The sequence below is a fragment of the Lepidochelys kempii genome, chromosome 2 (assembly GCF_965140285.1).
Source record: "Lepidochelys kempii isolate rLepKem1 chromosome 2, rLepKem1.hap1, whole genome shotgun sequence".
Taxonomy (NCBI): domain Eukaryota; kingdom Metazoa; phylum Chordata; order Testudines; family Cheloniidae; genus Lepidochelys; species Lepidochelys kempii.
The window spans coordinates 112,824,105-112,848,730 of NC_136381.1; the positions used below are offsets into that span (position 1 = coordinate 112,824,105).

The 24,626-nt window shown below is 40.7% G+C and overlaps 2 protein-coding genes across 11 annotated transcripts in view; one reads left to right on the forward strand and one right to left on the reverse strand.

Annotated features, from left to right (window-relative positions):
- LOC140906987 (tRNA selenocysteine 1-associated protein 1) lies at positions 1-12,934 on the reverse strand. 6 transcript variants are annotated; one of them, XM_073332008.1, is made up of 10 exons: positions 12,829-12,934; positions 10,922-11,106; positions 8,227-8,296; positions 7,026-7,102; positions 6,792-6,931; positions 5,958-6,089; positions 4,836-4,955; positions 2,407-2,599; positions 1,520-1,565; positions 1-395 (listed from the first exon to the last, which is right to left on the reverse strand). In XM_073332008.1, the coding sequence occupies exons 4-10, from the start codon at positions 7,053-7,055 to the stop codon at positions 259-261; spliced, it is 798 nt and encodes a 265-aa protein (XP_073188109.1). In that variant the 5' UTR covers positions 7,056-7,102; positions 8,227-8,296; positions 10,922-11,106; positions 12,829-12,934; the 3' UTR covers positions 1-258. The 6 variants fall into 6 exon arrangements, with proteins under 6 accessions (XP_073188109.1, XP_073188110.1, XP_073188107.1 ...); XM_073332009.1 differs by lacking the exon at positions 12,829-12,934 and adding an exon at positions 12,383-12,486 and having other exon boundaries at positions 6,792-6,928; XM_073332006.1 differs by lacking the exon at positions 12,829-12,934 and adding an exon at positions 12,383-12,486.
- Positions 12,623-24,626, forward strand: part of PAK1IP1 (PAK1 interacting protein 1) — an 18,511-nt gene continuing 6,507 nt past the window's right edge. Inside the window, exons 1-9 of one of the 5 annotated variants that reach the window (XM_073332002.2) lie at positions 12,623-12,780; positions 14,898-15,060; positions 15,757-15,877; positions 15,973-16,047; positions 17,310-17,362; positions 18,323-18,468; positions 18,554-18,651; positions 20,801-20,900; positions 23,858-23,993. In XM_073332002.2, coding sequence (XP_073188103.1) covers positions 12,718-12,780; positions 14,898-15,060; positions 15,757-15,877; positions 15,973-16,047; positions 17,310-17,362; positions 18,323-18,468; positions 18,554-18,651; positions 20,801-20,900; positions 23,858-23,993 — 955 coding nt within the window. In that variant the 5' untranslated portion in view covers positions 12,623-12,717. Of the gene's footprint in view, positions 12,836-13,040; positions 13,324-14,897; positions 15,061-15,756; positions 15,878-15,972; positions 16,048-17,309; positions 17,363-18,322; positions 18,469-18,553; positions 18,652-20,800; positions 20,901-23,857; positions 23,994-24,626 lie in introns of those variants that run through there. The other 4 variants (XM_073332001.2, XM_073332003.1, XM_073332004.1 and 1 more) reach the window with 4 other exon arrangements.

The window sequence follows — 24,626 nt, forward strand, 5'->3', positions numbered from 1 at the left end:
TTTGCAGAAACGAGATTTTATTTACACAAGCAAGTCTATCTTGAGATTCTATTCAACTCTTTACATTTCTAGAATATTTACATGATTTCAAGATGCTTCATGAGTAGAGTGATGAACAAAAATTACAAAGGCTGTCAAAAGCTTAGCAAAACAACCCATCCTTGTGCTTTAAAACTTATGGTCTAGAGTAATGTAGAAGAAATGTAATGTTAGCACCTTGGTCATAACGGTCATGCTATATATTCATGTAAGACACTTTTAGAAAGCATTAGGGATTTCAGAGGTGACCGTATCCAGAGGCTGCCAATGACAATTCATGAGTGAGTCATAGAGTTCTTCACTTCTTTCCATAAATTGTCTGTTCATTTCATCAACATCCAGATGGAGCTGTGGATCTGCAAAAATAAACCCAGTAAATAAAAAAAAAATTGAACCCAGCACTGAAGACCTACACAGGCACATACACAAAAATTAATGGCAAGAGCTTCATATGTGACATGTGGTTACTGTTATTCATTACACCAAACTTTCCAACTCAAAAAACAACCACCAAAAAAACCCTCTGCAATCTGGACTTTAAAATAACCAACATTAAATTACATTAATGCTTAGGGTTAAAGTATGGAGACTACATTACTACTTTGTGAAAAAATCAATTATATTAAAAACACACATGCACAGACTTGTTGAAGGTATTAACCTAAATTATACACCCATCGCTACAAACCTGTGAAATATCACTACCCCTACATTTAAAAAGGAGAGAAAATGCATGCCAGGATATGCTTTCCTAATATCCCAGTATCCAACGTACACTTATGTTTCAGGCATGAGGGTGAAAAGTTGCTGAAGGAGTTAGGTTCAAAGTCTTACTTTGACGTTTGGTCAGGTTCAGACAGACAATCATGATAAACAGCAATTCAAGCAGGGGAAGAGCCCTCTGGCATAAGCTAGCATACCATTATGGTTAGATAAATGGTAGGGCATCGCACTTTGTTTGGGATGAGGGGGAAGAGTTCTGTACAAATATATATGTATAACAGATGTCTCTTTTGCTTTTTAGAATAGGATTCTGTTAAGCAGTACTGATATTAAACATGCTGTAAAAGATTTATGAACCCTGTTTTCTACTGAGATTTTTTAAAGCAGAGTCAAGGCTGTAAAAAGCTAGAGAAGTTATGATAAGGTGGACAATAACACATGGATGAAAATTAGCAGAGTGGGACAAAAGACTATTTCGTCTTCATGTAAGAGCAAATTAGAAGAAAGTCATTTGTCATAAAGAGTGCCAAGTCTGAAAACTCCTAATTTTACATACAATGTAAATTACGTTACATTCCCAACTTGTTGACCTCTGTGCCAGTATTTAGAATAGCTCATTTGGAAATGCGAATGCAACATTTGTAAAGATATTTTTCATGAACTAGCACTACTTTGTCAGCAGTTTTGTATAGAAATTTTATAACACTAGATATTATTAGGACCAAACAATCTGGAAATATGACAGCATTAGCCTTACCTTCAGTTATTAGTTCATCATTGCTTTCAGCCACAGTTGGGGTCTCCTGAAACAAACAAGAATATGTCTATGTTAGTTTTATAGAAGTGTAATCATTATCAATTCCAGGTTCTCCAGAAATTTTTACATTCAATTATCTGAAAAAAGGATTTTCAATGCATGCATGCATCTTCATTTAAAAAAAAAAAAAAAAAGTTAAAAGCTGTGAAAAAAATGGGGTTTTTCCAACCTCAAGCCATTTCCTTTCTAAAAAATAGACATTCAGGAGAAAGCCAATTTAATAGTTAAGTATGGCTTAGAACAGGGGTTCTCAAACTGGGGGTCGGGACCCTTCAGGGGGTCACGAGGTTAATGGGGGGGGCGGTTGCAAGCTATCAGTCTCCACCCCAAACCCCACTTTGCCTCCAGCATTTATAATGGTGTTAAATATATAAAACAAGAGTTTTTAATTTATAAGGGGGGGAATTGCACTCTGAGGCTTGCTATGTGAAAGGGGTCACCAGTACAAAAAACTTTGAGAACCACTGGCTTAGAACAACTAGAGAATTAAACTATGTGCCTTATGGACAGACTTATTAGGATAAAAAAATTACATACAGATAATGTTATCAGAATCACATTTGGCAAATAAATAAATAATGCAAGGACAAATGGTACACATTTAGAGGATTATAGAGGTCTAATACTAGAGAAGTTTATCACATTAAGGCTTGGATATTCTGACTGCCATTTAGTCCTTATTTTACACATTATCACAGGATTTAAGCATGGTTTCCATGTTAAAACCAAAGGGGGGAAAATGACATACAACTCTGTTATAAATTAATTATGTAATTTAAGATTTTGGGAAGAACTTATCTTCAATGTAAATTCAGTAAGATCAATACCTCAAATACAGCTGGAGTCAGAATTGAGTCTCCTATAGCAGAATCTCCAACAGCTTGCATGTTGTCATAGGAAGGATAGCTATAGTTGTAATCAGCATAAGGATCGTAACCCCACTGTGAGTAGTAGTTCTGATAATCTTGATAATAATCATTATAGTTATAGGACTGATACCGCTGGAATTCTGCTTTCATTCTAAAAACATATTTAAAAGTTTATAATTAGAATTTAAGAACTGGATGTAAACTGATTTTAGTTTAAAATTAAACAATTTAGTAAGTCTTTGTACATCAAATTATGATGGTGAACATTTCTCTGAAAAAGTTGCCAGAAATGAAAGGGTGAGGAAAATCACTGCACAGTGCTTTTCATCTGTGTTTATACAGAAGTAAATGGTCTCACCTCTGCCAATACCAATAGTAATTACTATCCTGAGTAAAATCCAAATCCATGAAACTATTACTACTTCTATCCATTTACTTTAAAGTAAGTTTCAGTGTCAGCATAAACACAGTTTCTGCAGCTAAAGTCTAGTGCTCTGCTATAAATTGGTTAAGTAGTACTTGTCAAACAGCTATCAAGTACAGCTGCTTTAAAGCTACGTTCTGTTTTATTTAGCCCTTTATGTTTTGCTTGGCTAATTACTAAATCTTTGTTCTAGGGGGAAAAAAAACAAAAAATCCCAAAGAGAACAGATTACATTTTAAGGAGCATCTGAAACTTCTGGGATTTTATTTCTTTTAAAAAAAAAACAAAAACAAAAAAAAAACCCACCTCACATATCCCCCCTCCCACACACACTCCGCCTGAACTTGTTTTGCACAGAGACTGGTTTGGCATTCAGCAGCTGCCAGGGTTTTTTTTCCCATCTGAAGTTATAATCTTGTTTGTGACAATCATTGCCACAACAATTTATGAAGTCAGAAGTGGAGAATAAGCAGCAAAAGCACAAACTCTAAAAAGGAGCCTGATTCATTTACTAATAGAGTGAAGGAAGAAATGTAAAATAGTTTGACAATTTTTTCTTCAGAAAAATTAGAAAACTCCCTATTTTAGATTCATCTGATACTCATTGATCATTATACACTATACAATGAAGTCAGATGGACTGATTGCACATTCCAGAGACACATCAGATTTTCCATATTTAATACCCAATTCTAAATGTGGCCCTGTGCAGGCAGACTCCTGTACTTGTAGGTCCCCATTTATTTTCATAGTTCTCTACACAGACACAGAAAAGCCAGTTGTACAGTCTGCACCTTAACAAAGAAAGCAAATCTAAAATAAACCAAAATAAAGTAAAACCTCTAGTTTAAACCTAAATTTGAAACAGATTAAATGTCTCCTGGGTAATGTCTTCCAGATTTTAAATTTTTTTTTTTTTTAAAAAGGCACAGAAGTCAACCAGTCTGCCATTACTAAACTAGAAATATAAATCAATATAGGACCTACACATAAGTGCCTTTGTCATGAAAAGAAAAGGAGTACTTGTGGCACCTTAGAGACTAACCAATTTATTTGAGCATAAGCTTTCGTAAGCTACAGCTCACTTCATCGGATGTATACTGTGGAAAGTGTAGAAGATCTTTTTATATACACACAAAGCATGAAAAAATAATAAAAGAAAATTTTTTCATGAGCTTTTTCATGAAAAATTCATGAAATTTTTTCAAAGAGCTTTCCTCCTCTTTGTTACATGCTATTTCACCCATGTACTGGATGAAACCGTATGTCAATTTGATATCAATCTACCCAAACCTAACTGGTAAAAGCGGGGATTGCCTCAAAAAGTGCCTATCACTGACCAAGAGTTTAGGAGGCAGAACAAGGAACCTTTAAGAGTGATTCACAGTCCTCACTTGCATGTTAAGAGCTTCAAAGTCAGGAATCCTTGGAGAGCAAAGAACATTGATGGAAATTGGTGTATTTTCTGTATATCGCATTTGGGATCTGATTTTGGCTTTTGTACTATAGACTTTTTTTTTTTGTTCTCCCTGCTTAAGAATGCTCCCTCACTTCACCAGATCACTGTAAAATAAACCCGGTACTATTTTCACTGGAAAAATCTTTATTTACTCCCTAAGGCCCTGAAATAACTTATGATGTGCTTAACTTTGCTATTATGAATAGCCACATTGATTTCAGGGGGACTACTCACAGTAGTAAAGTTAAACACATGCTCATTTAGGTGCTTTTGAAAAAATTTACCCCAGAATTCTGGCCAGGCTCTAGGTACCTCATGGTTACCAGACAGGAAAAGCAGATGGAGGAGCACTAAATAGAAGAACTGCAAAACTAGATCCTTTATATCATGAAATATGGGATGACACCACCATTACAGTAGATGACATATGGTTTGACAAGGTGAAGCTACAAGTGTTTAATGACTACCTTTAATTCCTGCATCAGTACAAGACTGATTCATTACCTTTTAGAAATTCCTATACTCAGTCGGATTCGTTTTCCACCTAGACCTGGTGCATTTTGGCAGTCTTGCAGTGCTCTCATCTGATCACCTTGTTCACCAAATCTGACAAAGCCATACCCCCTGCAAATTCCAAAATGTAGAGATTTTAGTAATTCCACTATACACAGCATTATAACAGAGTTAATAAGTTTAGTGTTGTCTTCTGCAGACAAACCCCTTATTTAGCATTGTAGTTACTATGGCTTACAGTACATATTTGCTTTCTACCTGGTTTGTTTATTTTTAAACACCCATGCTAAATGCTTTCTCTCAGAACTCAAACTTGTGTCAAAAAGCAAATACTGACAGCTGACTGCAGTCAGATTAATAGAGCAAGTTTCTTTTAATGGTGGTTCTCAACAAAAGAATAATTAATTAAAAATAATGTAGTTACCGGTGTATCATATTAATGGAGTATATGGCAACTGATTTACCCACATCCTCAATTAGTGTTAACCAAGAGCTATCACTTTACAGTACTTAGCCTTTTAAGAAGAAAAGTTCACTTTCTCCGTATTTTGTGTTTCTTGCCCCCAAAGTGTACTGTGATCTTAATAGAGAACCAGCAACAAAGAGTTATAGTCCCAGTCCTGCCACTGATCCATTGGGTGGCCCTGGGCAAGTCACGGGCTCTTTTTGCTGCTGGTATAAGCAGGTTCAACTCCACTGACTTCAGTTTATGTGGCCCCTTGTCTATTTTCCCCATCCAACAAATGGGGATAATTCTTAGCCCTCAGTACCGCACTTGATTATGCGTAGGTGCACTGCTGGGCAGGAGCAGAGCCCCATTAATTCAATGTACATCTTCTTTGCCTCCCCAGGTACATTTTCTGGAATGCAAATATGTGCCTAGTGAAATCACAATTTAGCCTATTACGTGCCCAATCCAGACAAAGACTTGAAATCGCACAAGGGATTTTCCTCTAATATTGCTTTGTTTATAGACTCTAACTTCTGTTCTACCTTCTCTTTGCTTTGGGAAAAAACACAGAAACATGATCCAGGTTTAAGTTTGACAAAGTGGTTTACAAATAACAGTCTACACTCCTTTTATCAGCAGCATTTTGATTGTGTAAAAATTACCTGGAGTATCCCAATAGGTCTGTGGCTATTTTGCAGTCAATGCATGTAGGATACCTTTTCACAAAATAATCATAGAGCTGAAAATCATCCACTTCAGGAGTTAGCTCTCCTACAACTATTGAGAAATCTGGTCTAAAAAGGATTGAAAAGAAATAATTAGATTGCAAGAATATTGAAATCTTAAGAGACTGCTCAGAAAGCTATTAAGTTATTGCATATAACTATGGGACTAATCCTGCAAACACCATGGTCTTCTATAGCACTACACACTGTAGTGATCATTGTACTTGGCAGTGTACAAATTTGAAAGATCGGTCCAAATCTTGTAGTACTGTACAACCACTGTGGTGCAATATGCTCAAAGCTGAGTCCAGCCTACTGCTCTAGCTAAACAGGCTTTACTTCTGCTTTGAGAGTGAGCAGATGTCCAAGTCAATCCACCTTTTAAAAAAAAAAAAAAAAACAAACAAACTCTGATTGGATTTTACTATGTCTTAGTTAAGAGGAAAGAAGAGGAGTGATAAAAATACCAGCAACAAATGAATAAATGCATAGTTTATGGATCTCAAAGTACTAAGTAAAAAGATAACCCCAAAAATATACGCTATTGGTGTCACTCACATTTCAGCAAAGATTTAATAGCAGAGTGGTGTAATGAAATCTCATTACAAAGACTTACTTTTACAAAATATACCAGCATAAACAATACTTGGCACTTACATAAGAACCTCCATTTAAGAATCTCAAAGAATTTGTTCAGTGTTCACTATTGATTTAAATGGATTATTATGGACAGGGGCTTGTTCTTTTGTTCTGTTTCAAGAGTTTTTTTACCTGATTGGAAGATTAACAACACTAACATAGTCTGTTCTTCCTGCTTTTATTTTGTTCTTTTTCTTTCGTTTTTTCTGTGGTCCTCTCCACCAGCTATAGGTTTGTAGGGACTCTCTTTTGTGCTTTCCCATTGTATCCTGCTGGGATGAAAAAAAAAAAGCTTTATAGTACTTAGTCTCGTTTAAATTCCTCCCACCCACTCCCCATCACCACAGGTGATTTCCCCATATTCACCTTGCCCTTGAAAGAAGCCTGGGGTCCCATCTCTCCCTCCGCCTCCCATGAGGGAAAGCAGCCTCTGGGGAAAATGCCTGGCAAAAATAACAGAGCCAAAGGATTGTATGAACAGCCATATTCCCCTGACTTGTCAAGCTGGCTAAAGGATTGAAAGCTTCCTCTTGGAATTAAAAAAAAATAAAATAAAGCAGTTATCCTTTAGATGCTGGCCAATCCTAAATGTTAATCACTTTAAGGACCGGACTGCGCCTAAGCGTTCTGTAGGACTTGCTAGAGCAATGTCTCTCAATGACCAGTCTGTGGACCAGCGCTAGTTCCTGAAATCTTCCTGACACAGTTTAGGAAAGCAGCAAGCTGGTCACCGGCATAAAAAAGGTTGAGAAACACTGTGCTAGAGCACTCTAGTAGCATTTTTTTGGGTGACTGAAAGACACAGCTAGGTCATCACTCTTGCCTAAAATGAGCCTCAACTGGCCCTGCTTCCCTTTTGCTGGAAGCTTTTCCCTTCCTGCTGCTGTGAGACACCTCTCCTCACAGCTAGTTGTCAGTCACTCGCTCAGGCCAAGAACCAAGAGGAGGTTGGTAGATGTGATGCAAGGGGAAAGCAGGCGAGGGACAGATAAACTCTAGTTTGGAGCCCAGGGGAACTCATGCCCAGATGCAGGGCAAAGAAGAAACAGGCACAAAGCATGCCTCACTCAAAAAAGAGGAAGGAGGTAGGGCAACTACAAAGAGAAGAGAAGAAGGGAGATGATGGTAGAGTTAACGCAGGTCATGTTCCTCACCTTAGAATCTTAAGAATGAGGATTCTCATCCTTAGGGCTCCAAGAGTTAATACATTTGGTATTTATCAATAAATTTTACTTACTAGAAGTAGAACGTTAATGTCTGTGTGAGTGCTTGCATATATCCTGCTCAGAGAGTGTTACAGGCAAGCCCCTCCATGAGAACTGACTTTTAAACAATGAGAAGTCCAATGCTTCATGTCAGGTCCCCCAACCTGCTTCAGTTGATATAATTAGGTTTCCAGAGTAGGGGAGAGTAATTAATTAGCAAATTACCTGAAGGAAGCACAGGGCTAGAATCCACCTACTCAGAGAAACTATTTTAGTTTTATATTTGCTAAGAATTCTGGATATGGTTTAGTATCCCTCCTAAGCACTGTGGACCTCAACTTGTTCTCACCAGATGATCTTACCTGGTTTGCCACTGTTCAGAAGTTTTCTTCACAAGGAATGCTGCACTGCTTCACAATTTATTCTGATCCTCTATTTAAAGAAAAAGGGGAGGAGAGGAGAAGCTTTTATGAAAAGTAATTCAACTAAAAAAAAATGGTTGCTGCACAGCTAAGAACTTGTTCACCTTCTCTTAAATCAGATTTAACTTGAGGAATTTTGAAAGGTTCCAGAGCTCAGACTTGCATTGCAAAAGCCTCACCTTAATACACCTATGCAGACGACTGCTATTGGCAACCATTGATTATTTGTGGATCAAATAATCATTGCATCATATCATGACACAGCTTGACTTGGGGATAACCTGGAATGACCAGACATATCCTTTCTATTCACCAAGACCAGTAATTATCTTTCAACTTCTCTATTCTAGAGGACAGTTGTGAGTTTTTATTCTTATTCCACCACTGCCTCAAGGTTTTCCATATATATCTGGCCACACCCTACTATTATTTTAAACATGTGTTTGGTTGGTGGGGGATATAAGGTCAGCTTAGAAGTGAGGAAAGATCTATTATCCAAAAGCTTAAAAAGATCGCTAGCTCATTTTTATGGGCCTTTGAGGTTTTCTTGGTTCTTCCTCTCTTTGGGCCAAATTCAAAGGTGCCTTGGTTGGTGGTGTAAATTACAAATCAATAAGAGAGTGCAGAGTGGTACATATGGAAGAGGCACCTGTAGCAGTAAAAGAAACAAGACAGTATAAAGTAAAGCAGAGGGAGAATTTTGCCCTCCTGTATCTTTTCTAGCTACCCCCCTTCTGCCAGCTTGGTATGTAAATTTCACCCTCTTACTGACTTGTAACTTACATAGCCATTTAGCCACCTAGGAATTTAGCCTCTCATTATTATTTGTATTACAATAGCGGCCAAAGGCCCATGCTAGGGCTACAGCTTTGTGCAGTTATGTCGTTAGTTTCAATGCCTTTTCCCTTTAGCTCACTCACTTGCTCTATACAATTTTTAAGGAAAATCTGAAATAGCTATTCACTATGTATTTTCTTTTAAATCACCTCACTAGTCAATGTTAGGGATAAGAGCATGTCACTGCACACAGCACTTTCTCTCACAACAATTTTTTTAAACTCTGTTACTCCATTGCAAATGATTTTTACATTCAGTACTTTGTACATTTTAATAAATGCTTGCCTGATGAAATTTCACCCCGTATTATTCCACATAACAGATTTTGTAACATATTACCCTAAAGTGGGATCTATGTGGCAAAATACATAGTACATCTTTCATTCTAATGACTAGGGGAACTATCGTGAATTTAGTAAATCACAATAGTAACTCAGTTTGAAAACTGTTAAAACCCTGGTACTGCGAAGACTTAGCTTGTCTACATATGGAATTATTCAGGAACAGCAACTGTCCTTTAAATTCACAACGTGCCTTAAGGCAAATTAATTTTCATGTGTAGACAAGCCCTTAAACACACACAAAACTTTGCAAGAGGTGAGTAGTCCCACTGACTTCAGTGGGACTATTCACATGAATAGTCATTCACATGCTTTAATCCAGTGGTCGCCAACCAGTCAATTGCAATCGACTGGTCGATCCTGGGGACTCCCCCAATCAATCACGATCTCTGGTGGTGTTGTGGGGCTGCTGCTAGGCAGGCAGGGAGCAAGCCTTGGTCCCACACGCTCCCAGAAGCGGCCAGCACAGCCCCACGGCCCCCCCTTTTGGGGGGGGGGGGCAGGGGTCTCCTGACATTGCTCCTGCCTGCGAGCGCTGCCGCCACAGCTCCCATTGGCCGGGAATGGGGAACTGGGGCCAATGGGAGCTGAGGGGGCGGTGCTGGCAGAGAGGGACAGTGTTCGGAGCTACATGCCCTCTGCGCCCCCCCCCCCGCCGCATGGGCTACAGGAGCGCGTTGGCCCCTTCTAGGAGCAGCATGGGACCAGGGCAGGCAGGAACCCTGCCTTAACCTTGTTGTACCGCAAACCAGGAGCCACCCACGATAAGTGCTACCCTGCGGGAGGCCACACCACAATCCCCTCCTGGAGCCAGCACCCCAAACCCCATCCTGCACCCCAATCCCAGACCCAGCCCTGACCTCCCTCCCAGAGCCAGCACCCCATACCCCCTCCTAGAGCTTGCACCCCAACTCCCCGCCCCACACTCAGCCCGGAGCCCCCTCCCACACTGTGAACCCCTTGGCCCCAGCCCAGAGCCCACTCCCCCTCCTGAACCCCAACCCCCTGCCCGGTTAAAGTGAGTCAAGATGGGGGAGAGTGAGCAGGGCAGGGCAGGGCCTGGGGAAGGGGTGGATCCTGGGTTACGCTTAGATTCAAAAAGTGATCTTGGGCATAAAAAGGTTGGAGACCACTGCTTTAATCTTTTCAGGAGCAGCACTTCACTTTGAATTTCAGCAATTAATTTTTTAACAATATGGGAGACTTTACAACAGCACTCTACTATTAACTTTTCTGATACAGATGGATGTCATTTTGCACAAATTATGAAATGCACAGATTAGCAAAATGTGCATCAGCAAGGTTTTACTATAGTTCTGCTATTTAAAGAGACAGAGCCAACAAAATTTCACTTTTGTATAAAAAAATAAAATCAAAAAAGTTCTAATACTAGGCCTTTAGATTAAAAACTGTCCAATTTACTTGTGACCATTTATGCGGTTTGTTTTTGGACTTACCACTCTGTGTGAACATTTAATTCAAGCTGCAGCACAATAAAAAAGCAATTTGACCGCAGAAAAATTGAGTCAGAAAAAAAAGTGATGCAATAATATCTTGATCACAGTTATCATGGTCTTCTATATGAAACAATAATTTTGGTATTTTATTCTCTGAGCTTGATAGTTGTCATTTGATCTTTTCACTGCAATTCAAAACAAATTTTTAAAAAAGTTAGAGGTATACACATTAATAGGATACATCATTTATTCATACTAACATTAGCTACATAGGTAATTTACCATTTAGTTATTAAGGTCCCAATCCTGGAAAGACTTTCATGCTTAACTTCAAGTATTTGACTCCAATAGTGCTACTCAATGGGACTACTCATGTTTAACTTTAAGCATGCACATAAGGGCTTGTATGTATCTGAAAGTTTTGTCTCTTTAATTATACTCATGTAGTTAAAATGTCAAAAATACCTTAGGGTGAATGTAATTATATTTGTATCAAAATGCTTAGACTAGTATAACTTATTCTGGGTTGGGAAGGAAAATAAGGTATACCAGTATAAAGCACTTTTATACATGTCTAACTGCATCCAAAATATGGCTTATAGCTGTATAGGTGGAAAAATCACACCCGCTAACTGAAGTCCTATCAGTAAAACTTTTCTAGTGTAGACCAAGCCTAACTTTTTCAGGCAGTAGCATGAAGGAAAGATTTTTAAAAGTAAGACCATTTAAAAAAAACAAACAAAACAAAAAAGGACCATTATGAGATTAATGTTGCATAAATATCCTTAATTCCTGTTCTTTTTTCTGACTTTATAGTAAAATGGAAAAACCATGGCCAGTGAATCACATATTCAGAGGCACGTTTAAGACCTCGAAGCTGTACGTCACGAGACAGTAACACAGAGGGGTCACGCTCGGGATGGGTAGGGGTGGGGGTGGGGGTGGGTGCCTTGGGCGAGGCTCAGGGGGGCTGGTTATAGTTGCCTGGCCGGCGCGGGGAAGCTGCTGTTGCCGCCGCCGCCGCTGCCCGGGGTGTGCGCGCGTGACGGTATTTGTGTGGCGCGGCCAAGGCGCAAAGAGCCCCGGGCAGAAGCGTTGAAAGGGTCGGGGGGGGGGGGGGGGATTTTTTCACTCACTGACCCAGGGCCGCCGTTTGACCCCGAGGGCAGTGACCCGACCCGCACCGGTCCCCCGGACGGATTCCCCCCGTCACTCCCCGCGGCCTCCCGGGAGTGGGGTCAGCGGGCGGAGCTGAGAACGGAGTTGCCATGGGGGGGGGGGGGGGAGCCGCCCGCCGGGGGGGGAGGGGCGGCGGCTCCGGGAAAGGCCCCGGGGAAGGACAGGCCCAGGCCCAGACCCCCAGGAGGGGGAGGGGGCGATAATCCTGGGAGCGCGCGCGAGAGAAGCCCACCCGCTTCCCCCCGCTCGCGAACCCCCCCCCGGCCCGGTCCCGGCACTAACGTCTCCCATCCACGGCGTCGCCATAAGGAGCCGTACGGGTCCTACTTCCGCCCCCGCCCGGGACCTCACGCTGAGCTGGCCCCAGCGACGCCTGTTACCCCAACCCCAGGGCCCTACCGCGCCCACAGCCCGCGCCCTCCCTATGCGACTCGGGGACTCCAAGGGATACACCCCGGCTAGGAAACCCGAGGGGTGGGCCTCGGGCTCGGGGGTGTCCGGGCGTTGTCAATTCCGGCTCAGGCAGTGCGTGGCCAGCCCCTGCGACGGGTGGCTGGAAGGACCCCAGGCGTCGCCTCCGAGCGTGGGGGAAGGAGGACCCGGGTCGCGGCGGGGAGATGGAGCTAGTCGGCGGCTGTTACGAGCAGATTCTTTTCGGGTTCGCGGTGCGGCCGGCGGAGGTAACGGCGCCGGGGCGGCAGCTGCTGGGGGGCCCCCCGGTAACTTACCCCGGAGGTGTGTGCGCGCGCGCGCCCGGCCGCTGCTCGCCTCCACGCGGGCTTTAAGCAGGGTGGTTCCGCGCGCCCGCGACGCCGAGGGGTTCCCCCTGCTGGGCGCTCGCGGCCGGGGCCGGTGCGGTGAGCGCTTGGAGCGAGCTGTGAGCCGGGCCGGGCGGGGCTGCTCGCAGCTGATGTGATCAGCGCCGGGGCCCGGCTTGCAGCAGGGGGTGCCGGGAGCTCTGCCTGGGGCCCGCTACAGGCAGCCAACACTGCGCCTCGCTCTCGCTGCCCGTCGCCAGCTCCTTGCCAGCCCTCCCTGCCCCTGGACCCAGCCGCATGCTGGTGCAGCTCCGCATGCCTGGGGGCCTTGTCCCCTGCGGGGCTCTAAAAGCAGGAGCCTTTGCCGCCCGGGTTACCCGGCTGCAGTAGGCATAGCCACGCTCTCTTTGGCCCAGCTACCTCTAGAGGGGCACAGAGCGCCACACTTGTTATGATGATTATTTAGTACGTTTATTGCGGTCCTTAATACCTAACAACCAACCCAGAATGGGGCTCTGTTTTGCTGGGGATTGCCCAGACATAGAACACTAGATGGTCTGTGTTCCGAAGCGTTTACACCCTAACTAGAAAAGACAGACACAGCGGGGTGGAATATACCTGCAGAATGAACTGTGTGATTGCAACTAATGGCACATTAGTTCCACAGTTTATCACCTCTACTTCAGCTACCCAGGGAAGCATCAAGACTGCATAGTAAGGGTGGAGAGGAAGATGTCAAGAATATAGAATCATAGAAGTGTAGGACTGGAAGGGCCCTCAGTATGTCAGCTTGTCCTGTTCTCTGCACTCAAGGCAGGACAAAATAATAACTAGACCATTCCCGACAGGTATTTGGCTAACCTGTTCTTAAAAACCTCCATTGACAAGGATCCCACAACCTCCCGTTTTTCTTAATGTCCAGCCTAAATCTCCCTTGCTACAATGTAAACCCATTGCTTCTTGTCCTATCCTCAGAGGTTAAGGAGAACAGTTTTTCACCTCCTCCTTGTAACAATCTTTTATGTATTTGAAAACTGTTATCATCCTCGCCTTCCCCCAGTCTACTTTTCTCCAAACTAAACAAACCCAGTTTTTCCAATCTTTCCTCACAGGTTACATTTTTTTAGACCTTTAATAATGTTTGTTATTCTCCGCTGGACTTTTTCCAATTTGTTCACTTTTTTCCTGAAATGTATCTCCCGGAACTGGACACAGTTGAGGAGTTATCAGCACTGAGTAGATTGGAAGAATCACTTCTAATGTCTTGCTTACAACAGTCCTGCTGATACATCCCAGAATGATGTTTGCTTTTTTTGCAACAGTGTTACTGTTGACTCTCATTTAGCTTGTGATCCACTGAATAACCCCTTGATTCCTTTCCGCAGTACTCCTTCCTAGGCAGTTATTGCCAAAGTGCTGAAGGAGAAAGGGGAGGACTGGCTTGGATTTTCCTAAGAGCCTCAACTTGTCTCTTTCTTCTGGAAACTGTAGAACCTTTTTCCACACAGCACCAATCCATCTGCATCACTAGTCACAAGGGAAGCTCTGGAGAGTGGAGAAGTTGTGGGGAGGGTATTGTCACCATAAAAGATTTATTTTCTTAATCATTTACATGTTTTACTTTTGGCTTGACTCAGATTTAGATGTAGAGGCCCTCAATGAGGATAGTCGTCGTCTCTTGGCTATCTGCTCCTGGCGTTTGTCTTTGACCTCCCTCATTCTCTTAGCCAAAAGCTTAGTATATTCTGCTGCTTCCTCCTTGGTCTTCTGAGTTTGTTGCTGCTTTAGAGCAATACATCTGAGTTGTTAGGTTGATGGTCTAGTCACACAGTGACCACTAGGAAACATCCTTCACAGGTTCCCATTAGATCTGTAACAGAATAGAACGTTTTTGTATGTTTAGCAAAATGAACATGGCTAGTTTTTGCTATTTCAAAATTAGTCTTATACTGTGATATTTATAATCTGATCATAGGCAAGTTAGAACATATCACACTGGTTGTGTTTCAAAAAAGGTTCATTTTATATTTTGTTTTCAGAACTGGATGCCTATCCCTGACTTTACCCATCATGCCCACACTGCCTCATTATCAGCAGTAGCTGTGAATAACAGATATGTAGTCACTGGTAGCAGAGATGAAACGATCCAAATATATGACATGAAAAAGAAGATAGAACATGGGGCATTGCTTCATCATAATGGTAAGGAAACTTTTCTTTTTAGAGGTATTAATTACATGATTTACTAATGGGTGTGTTTCTGTAACAGAGAACTGTCAATTTTTAATGGTGCCTTAGTTGAGATACATTTGAAATGGATTAAGGAATTATTAAATGCATATAAATAAATGTGACTTACGTTAGAGAGTGAGGAATCAGACAGAATTCAAAATTGTATGCTACTACAGACAAGGACAAGAGAGGGGCATCAGTGATTTTTAAATATGGTAATTAAACTTATTTTTATGACGAAATATGTAGTAAGTAAGCCAGGTTTCATCTAACAAGTAGAACAAAAGGCTGGCATGTTTGGATGCTGGAAGCAGTCTGTTCTTTCACAGATACAGAGGTATTGCTGCATGTTTTGTGCATGCGTTAGTTTTGCAAATTATGTATGAGGTGTGCTTACAGTGTTGTAATTCCTAGACATGTATTATGTAAAAAGGTATCTGTGTTATAGGTGTGATGCAAAATGAAAACAATTTAAGTGACTTTCATTTTGAACTTCAAAATATAATTTCATGTGTGTGACTCTATTGGAAATTATGCAATTAAGTTTTAAAATATTAGCATGTCTTTAAGTGAATATCTTGACGTTTTATATAAAACTATTTTTTGTGTAGTATTTTTATTCAAGATGTCATAATGTAGATTAATAGTGCTGATCTTGATCTGTAGGCACGATAACTTGCCTGGAGTTCTATGGGAATGCACACTTATTAAGTGGAGCAGAAGATGGATTAATTTGTATTTGGGACACAAAGAGATGGGAATGTCTGAAATCCATTAAAGCACATAAGTGAGTCTTCTGAACTGCTTCTTTTTAGATATTTTTGGTTATTTATGTGACAAAGAAAATACATGATTAACTTTTTTTGTTGTTGACTTTATTAGGGGGCATGTGACATCTCTTTCTATTCACCCGTCTGGAAAATTAGCTTTGTCAGTAGGAACAGACAAAACATTAAGGTGAGTCAAAATTGGCTGAAAATCTTATTTAGTGAAATTTACTAAATGATCTCATTGAATTATAAGAAAGGATTATACACTGGGGCTAGATTGTGAAGCAACGATCAGGGAAGCATCTGTGATGCTGCTGTCAGTTAACCTATGTAACTGTGTATGTTTTCACACTTGCAGGATTCCTGGTCTATCAATATGTACCTTTTAATTTTACTTAGTACCTCTGTGCCTTAGCCTACACTTAAATTAGGTCATCATAGCTATGTCAGTCAGGGATTCTAAAAAAACCCCACACACCTCTGACCGATTTAGCTATGCCAACCTAACCCCCAGCGTAGATGCAGCTATGTTGATGGAAGAGGGCTTCCGTCAACGTAGCCACCATCATTCAGGGAGGAGGCATTCCATCAATCAAGTCTGCATCAATACTAGGGGGTCATGCCGACATAGTTATGGTAATATAGCTATACTTGTGAAGTTTCTATAGTGTAGTTGTACCTAGCACTTTGAAATTTCCTCTTAGCTCCATTGAAATATTAAAGAGTTAATATTCATCCTGTTGACTCTGTAGTATACAAAACTGGCCTTTTAACCCAAAGGAGTAGGGAAGCCCATCTTTATCAAACTGCTAGATTGACGTCTTCTGTTAGCCTCGAGTGATGTCAGTTGCATGTGGAACAAGTGCCAACCTTTCAGGGAAGAATACAAAGCTAAGAGATTGGTGTTGGGAGGAGGACTGGATGGCCTGCTCTAGACAGGAGTGCAGACTGTTACATTTTTAAAAATAGCACCAGCATTTTAAAATATTCTTTTAAAGAACAGCGCCAGCAGCAGTCCCAGGCACATGCTGCCACCCCCTTTCCCCCGCCCCGTTGCGCGCCAGTGGCAGTCCCGGACTGTGCTGCCCCTCCTTTTCCTCCCCTCCCCTGAGCACCAGCAGTGGTCCTGGGCTGTGTGAACGGGGTCCCCGGCCACATGCTGCTCCCGGCCCCCTTCCCCTCCCAACACCTGCAGCAGTCCCAGAGCACTCGTGGCGCCCCCAAAGCCCCACCTGCAGAGCACCCAAGATTTAGTCAGGAGTATAAAGTACAAGTCATGGACAAGTCAGGCCATTCATTTTTGTTTACTGTCCATGATCTGTCCATGACTTTTTTACTAAAAATACCCATGACTAAAACATAGCCTTACCAATGGTTAGTAAATGGTACTTTAATTTATCTGTGCTATTTTAAGTGATGCATATTCAATCCCTTTTTGGTATTTTACAGAACATGGAATCTTGTAGAAGGACGATCTGCCTTCATCAAAAATCTGAAGCAAAGTGAGTGTGTCAATCTAATCTGCAAAATATTTATTAAAACTAAAATTAGCTGAGTTCCTTTTGTGTATGTGCGTATTTGTTTAAAAGTTACACTAGGGTAGCCTTTGACTTGCAAATGTTTGACTTTTTAATTAATTCACTCTGCTCTACCTTTTACTAAAGATCAAAGGCGCATGTCCTGAATACAGAAATTGCAATGGACAGGGTATAGTAATACTACAGCAGAAATCTTATTTCTTTCCTCAAAGAAATAAGGCTAAAAATCTTTTTTTTTTTTCTGTACCCCTTTTAATTGTAACACTTTAGATGATCAAAACGGAAAAATTAAAAAAAATAATTTGCTATTTATTCTGTTAGTGGTAGTAGTAGTATTTGTGTTCCTTGTTTACTTTCTGCATTTATTTCAGCTTGGACATTAAAAATCGACTGGACAGTTTCTAAAGATTCTCACTTTTAGATTCTTATGCGCTAATATGAATTTGGGTTGCAAAGACTACAGAAAAATGTTTCTTTTAAAATATAACTCTTTATCGGAAGTTTCTGTTTTTAGTTCTTTGGAACATTGATTTTTGGTAGGGTTTTGTACAAGCTTGTTTTTACAAAACCTAAATTTTGGGACCTAACAATGTTTTTAAAAATCTGTTTTGCTACGAGTAGATTTATTCCAGTAAATATGAAGATTTGATATGATTTCCCCTTCCGGGTGGTAATATAATCCTCTATCCTGCAAACACACATGCACATGATTACGTTTACTACTATGAGTATCATTGAAGTTAATAGTACTACTCCTGATAATAAATTAAGCATTGGCATAAATATTTGCAGGATTGGGGTCATATACATTGCATGTTAAAGATTGCAGAGTAAAGATGTCGAGAATGAGATTCAGAGTTTTAAAATTATTATTAAGGCAAAACTTACATTCTTTCTGGTTGTTTTTTACTTAAAATTGTTCAGATGCACACATAGTTAAATGGTCTCCTAGTGGAGAGAAGTATGTGGTGGTCGTAACTAATAAAGTGGATGTCTACAAACTTGAAACAGCATCTGTCAGTGGTGCCATCACAACTGAGAAAAGAATTTCTTCAGTTAGATTTATAACAGTAAGTACATAAAAGAAGGGGGTGGAAAGCTAACTTGTTTGAATTACTTTAGCCTCATCTGCATTTTCTTCTCTTTGTCTTCAAGGATTCTGTTCTTGCTATTGCCGGAGATGATGAAGTTATAAGACTGTACGATTGTGACTCACAAAAGTGCCTTTGTGAATTTAAAGCTCATGAAAACAGGTATTTTATATTTGTCCTGTTAAATTGTTTTAAAATTTATGGCAGTGTTGAATACACACTACTACCTGGTTAGTGGCAGCATTCAGAACATCTTGGCTTAATACAGTTTATTTTTATTTTTAAAATAGAAAGTAGACTGCCTTGTTTCTGATGTACTGAGTTGCAAATTCAATACAGATTTGTGCATTCTCACTGAGTGTGGGTGTACACCTCTTTTTATATGAAACATCAAGGAATCCCGGTGTGAAATTTATTTTAATACCTACCCACTGGATATATGATGATTTTGACAATAATATGGTCTGGATGGATCCATGTCAGCCCTTGTCAGGTGGAAGGGACTATCCACATACCATAAAAAAGCCTTGGGAGGAAGGACAGCAAAATGGAAAATATGCAAGCAAGTCTTTTTATATATGTTAAATACAGTATTCTGTGTGTATGTGATTTTAAATTGTCATGCCAATATTTTCCAACAAGAGTTTGCACTCGCATCTTTCGTGGATGTATTCTAAAGAGAAATGGATTTATACCTCCAGATTCTGATTTTTTTATCCATAAAATAGTTACAGCACAGCACAAGAATTGCAGAATTGCCTATTTTGTCCCACCAGTGTGCCTCAAATCAGTTCTCGAGGAACTACTTTTTAACAGTGGTAAAGATTTCAGGTTTTTCATTTCTAATCTATCCTTGGCACCAGGATGCCAAATGGTACTTAGCATTTTTTTATCTTGTTCTCCAGAATCTCAGCTTACTCTTGTTTTTGTTTTAATTAAAATTTCAAGCCCTTGTGGTTGAGGAGAGAACCTTGAAAACAAGCGAAACAAATGTAAACCAATGCAGAGATGTTTCCAGTTCTCTGCAGGTGCAGGCATATTATAGCTTGGAGAGGTGTGAACTGCTCCGTTCATCTAAATGGTCTTAGCTTAGATTCCCAATAATAATGATTTAATCATCTATATTGTTCAATATTTCACTGATAGTCAAAGCATGTAAGAAAGGAGAGGGAGGTGTGTTTGAAGTATAAATTGCCAAGAAAGGATGGAGACAGCAGAAAAAGAGGTGGAACAAATTGCACTGGAAGAATGTACTTCTGTTCTAAAACACAGTGGGTATGTCTACACTTATTGTGGGAGTGAGTCTTTCAGCTCAGGTCCACAGACCTATGGGAGCGGGGCTCGCGCTAGCGTACTAAACATAGCCGTGTAGAGGTTGCTTTGACGTGGTCAGGGTCTGAAGTCCACCTCAACCCTCAAGTTTGAGAACCCGATCTCCAGCCCAAGCCACAATGTCCACACAGGTGTTTTGACAAACATGTACCAGTACTTAGTTGTTTTGGTAGTGTCTGCACCTTTTCCTGGTCTTCTCCACAAAGCAGTCATGAGTCTTGCTCAAAACCAGATACTAACAAACAGTTGTCCATCAATGCTAATTTTTAGATTGGATGTTTTTCCAAAAGATGTGCTCTAGGAATTATTTTGGGGAAAGTTATGGTCTTTGTTATATAAGCGGTCAGACAAGATGATCACAGTAGTCCCTTCTGGTCTTTAAATCTGTAAATAAAAATTTAAAAAATGGCCTAAGGAGTCTTTTAATCTTTACTGAATCCCCATAAGCATTGACTAAGAGGCTGTTACCAATTTATAATTTTGCACTGGTGTCCAAACAGACACCCATGTAAAATAGCACAGTTGGACTCCAAGCCAGTAAAAAGGAAGTCTTATATGTTCCTTTTATCGTTAAAGAAATATCTAGTACTCTGTCTTAATTTAGGTGCCAATTCAGCAGAGCACTTAATCATATGCTAAAGTGCGGTTGATGTCAATGGGTGTTCAGCATGTGCTTAAAATTAAGCACTTACATGCTTTCCTGAATCAGGGTCCTAACAGCCCTCAACATGAATTTTTCAAAGGCACATATTGCTCCAAATGGCAGAATACAAAACAGATTAGTCTTGTGCATGAACTGTATCTTACATGCCTGAATCAAAAATATTCACATGAAGCATCCATAGTTTGTGGCTCTCTATATGACATGTAGAATGTTCTCTCTTGATTTTTAATTTCTGACAACTTCTTACCATCTGTCCTTATTAGTTGAAGCCACCTGTCGTGCTATTAAGTATCCAGGTATTATATTTTGTTCTAGAATAAAAGACATCTACAGTTTTGAAAAAGAAGGACTACAGGTTATAATTACTGCATCCAGTGATGGGTACATTAAATTGTGGAATCTTGAACTCGATAAGGTTAGTACATTAACAACTCATGGAAAAATTGTGGAGAACTAATTTACAAGTGAACATTAGGTTTTTAAAAAGCATGCTGTGCCGGGTTCCCCCACCGGAGTACCTCCTGGAACTAGGGTACCACAGCGGCCCCCCGACCCACCAGCCTGGGCTCCCTTTACACTATATTGCTGTGACAAGCTCTCTCTCCAGGCTCCAGCCTGCACTTTTACCAGCATACATACAGGTATGGACACACCCAGCTGCAGTTACATGCAGATGCTGTGATCAGCCCTGCATGGGAATGCTTCATTTAGGGAACTTCCCAGCTACTCAAGCATGCACCCTCTCTGAAGTGTAAACCCAAAATTATACCATCTTGCGCTATGCAGGGAACTGTACAGCGTAAGCTCATGAAATTCGACCCGTCCCTCAATGTGGACAGGAATATAAAATAGCTTTATGCCCTGAGTTATGACTCCCACACACTGGTTTTAGATACAGCAAAAACAAGTTTATTGACTGAAAAAGACAGATTAAATGATTATAAGGGATAGCAAACAGATCAAAGCAGATTACGTTGCAAATAAACAAAAACACAAACTAAGCTTAATATACTAAACTAAAGAGATAGGGTGAGAATTTGCTATTCATATCCAAAGTGATGATACAAGCAGGCTGCAGATTCTTAGGGGGCAAGCTGTACTAGTTTATAGCTTGGAATCCCCAGATGTTCTATCCACAGGCTAAAAATCCCTTTATCCTGGGTCCAGCACTTCCCCCAGCTCAGTCTTTGTTCCTTAGGTGTTTCCAGGAGTCTTCTTGGGTTGGGAGTCAGTGAAGAACCAAGATGATGTCACTCCCCTGTTTCAGAATTTGTTTCCCCATGCCAGTCAATGGAAAAATACTGGTATCCCAAGGTGGAGACCAGCACCAGGTGACCTGGTCAGATGTCCCTGTCACAGCAGCCATTACTCAGAGGCTGTCTGTAGTGTCCTCAGGAAGGCTCTCCAGGTGGGAGATAAGCGTCTCCTAAGGCCTGTTGTTTCTTCTTAATGGCTCATTAACCTGAATGGGCCCTTGCCAGCCAGTTATCTAGACTGACAGCATTTTACCTAGTAGGTGTTGCCAGGAATAGCTACATGTGAAATAGATATATAGTCAATATTAATAACTTTGGATACAAAAATGAAACATGCATACAAATAGGATAATCATATTCAGCAAACTATAACCTTTCCAATGACACCTCACATGACTTATCTTGCAAAAAATCATTATGATTATGTCATAATCGTATCATAATAATATCATGGTGAAGAATATGGGGTGCAGTGTCACACATGCATTTATAAATTATTTTTAAATATTGAATAAACCTGTTTGCAAACTAGAAATTATGAACTTCCTCCACACCATGTTTATTGGCAAATTTTTATATATATATATGCGCACTTAGATCTTTTGGCTATCAATTCCTCTTACCATAACTTTAAAACTTTTAATTTTTAGTGGTGATTTAAAAAAAAATCTCTGAAATTCTCAAGTAACTTCACCCTCCATCTCGTGCAAGGTTATGCTCTCCCTGATTTCTAACTGGCCACTCTTATAGCTTCCTAATCAATCTTTTATGCTTTGGTGGTTACTATAATCTTTTGTAATGTTGGTGACTAACACCATTCTTTAAAAACGCAAAATATATTATTTACTTTTTGTGTTCAAGAGGGGAAAAATACAGTCTTGACTGAAAAAAATCAAAGATGGTGATACACCAGGCATTTCAATTTTATATTGAGCACTTTTATTCCAGTGTTCATTCAAACATTTTATTTTTTGACAAAGCAGAAAAAAGAAATCACTTCAGAATGTGTCTTTTGCATTTTTATCCGAATGCGTTTTCCCAGGATGCAAAAGGTGAACAGTTTTAGTAACTGTAGTTAGCCAAGGTTTATAAATTATTCATTCTTCATTGAAATGTGATAGGCCCCGTTCTCACTACAATTTTTAACCAAGTTTGTAGCCAATTATTGCCTTGGTTGGCTCTAATTGTGGGTTGTGTCCTCACTTTTTTTCATCATTATTGTTATTGCTGTAGCACTTAAGGACCACAAAGAGGGCTTCATTGTGTTAGGCACTGTACAAATGACACAAAAGACAATCCCTGATCCAAGAAGTTCACATTCCAAGATTCAAACAATATTGTTAAAGCTCAGCAACCATGGCAGCTAACAGTGTTTGTTTGGCTTCAGCCAGAGACCAAGGCTGGCACGTGGTTGTTTTACTGTTACTGGTTCAGCGTGCTTTTTCCCCCAAAGAGCAGCTGTCCTAAACATGTTTACGTAACTGGTGGGCCTGCTCCTTCCTCCTCCCAGCTCTCTGTGTGGTAGGACATTCCAAAGTGCAGTGCTTCATGGGCTGCTATTGCGTGTCCCCTCAGGACACACTTTGTCTTGATGAGATATTATGGAATGTTTGCCCAGATTGTCCCAAAGTGCACTGATACAAACAGTTAAGCAGTATGGTAGATGTAGATACACAAATGTGATTGTGATCACAGAAAAGCTGCTGCGTGCACATACACTGAACCATGTTACTTGTAACCAGTTGTAACCCTGTATTTGAGGAAATAAACTGGGGGTGGGATATATTTCAGTCATATTAGCTTAACACCATTGAGCCCCATTAAGTTGCAGACTAGCAATCTTTGTTGTAGCCAAGATTCACCCAGGCTACAGCCAGCCAACTAATGATTTGAGTTGTGTTGAGCTCTCTCAGTGGAACCAATGTAATTAAAAAACACACCTGTCTTGCCCCTCAAGATGTACCCTTAAGGCAGCCATCTGTCTGACAGCATTACAAAACTACAGTTAACAGTTGTGGCATGGAGATATAAAGCCTTAAAAGTAGATTTACAGGTTAAGTGACCTAAACTATATTGAAATAACCTTTTAATGAATCTGTTTCTATATTTTCCTCAGATCCAGGATAGCCCATCTTTGCTATGTGAAGTCAATACCAAAGCCAGGCTTACATGTCTAGCAGTATGGCTAGACAGAACTTCAGAAACCAAAGAGAACCCTGACAACGCTGCAACCTCTTCTTATGGTAACAGAGGTGGATCCTGATTATTTTATGTTGAAAATAAGTCCTATTTAGGTGCTATTAATATAGTGAGAAAATAGAAAATACGAGAGCAGGTAGGAGTTTTTATTGCATGTTTTGTGGATGAATGTGGTGCTGTTAAAACTAAAGGACATGATAGCACTTATTTAGGGCATCATACTGATAGACGGTGCAAACTTTCTGGCCTAATACTCTCTTAGGGTATATCTACACTACCCGCCAGATCAGCAGGCAGCGATCAATCCAGGAAGGGTTGATTTATCCCATCTAGTCTAGACACGATAAATCGACCCACGAGAGCTCTCCCGTTGACTCCTGTACTCTGCCACTGCGAGGGGTGCAAGTGGAGTCAACGGAACAGCGGCAGCAGTTGACTTACCATAGTGAAGACACCGCGGTGAGTAGATTCATAGATTCATAGATATTTAGGTCAGAAGGGACCACTATGATCATCTAGTCTGACCTCCTGCACAATGCAGGCCACAGAATTTCACCCACCACTCCTAAAAAAGACCTCACACCTATATCTGTGCTATTGAAGTCCTCAAATTGTAGTTTGAAGACCTCAAGGAGCAGAGAATCCTCCAGCAAGTGACCCGTGCCCCATGCTACAGAGGAAGGCGA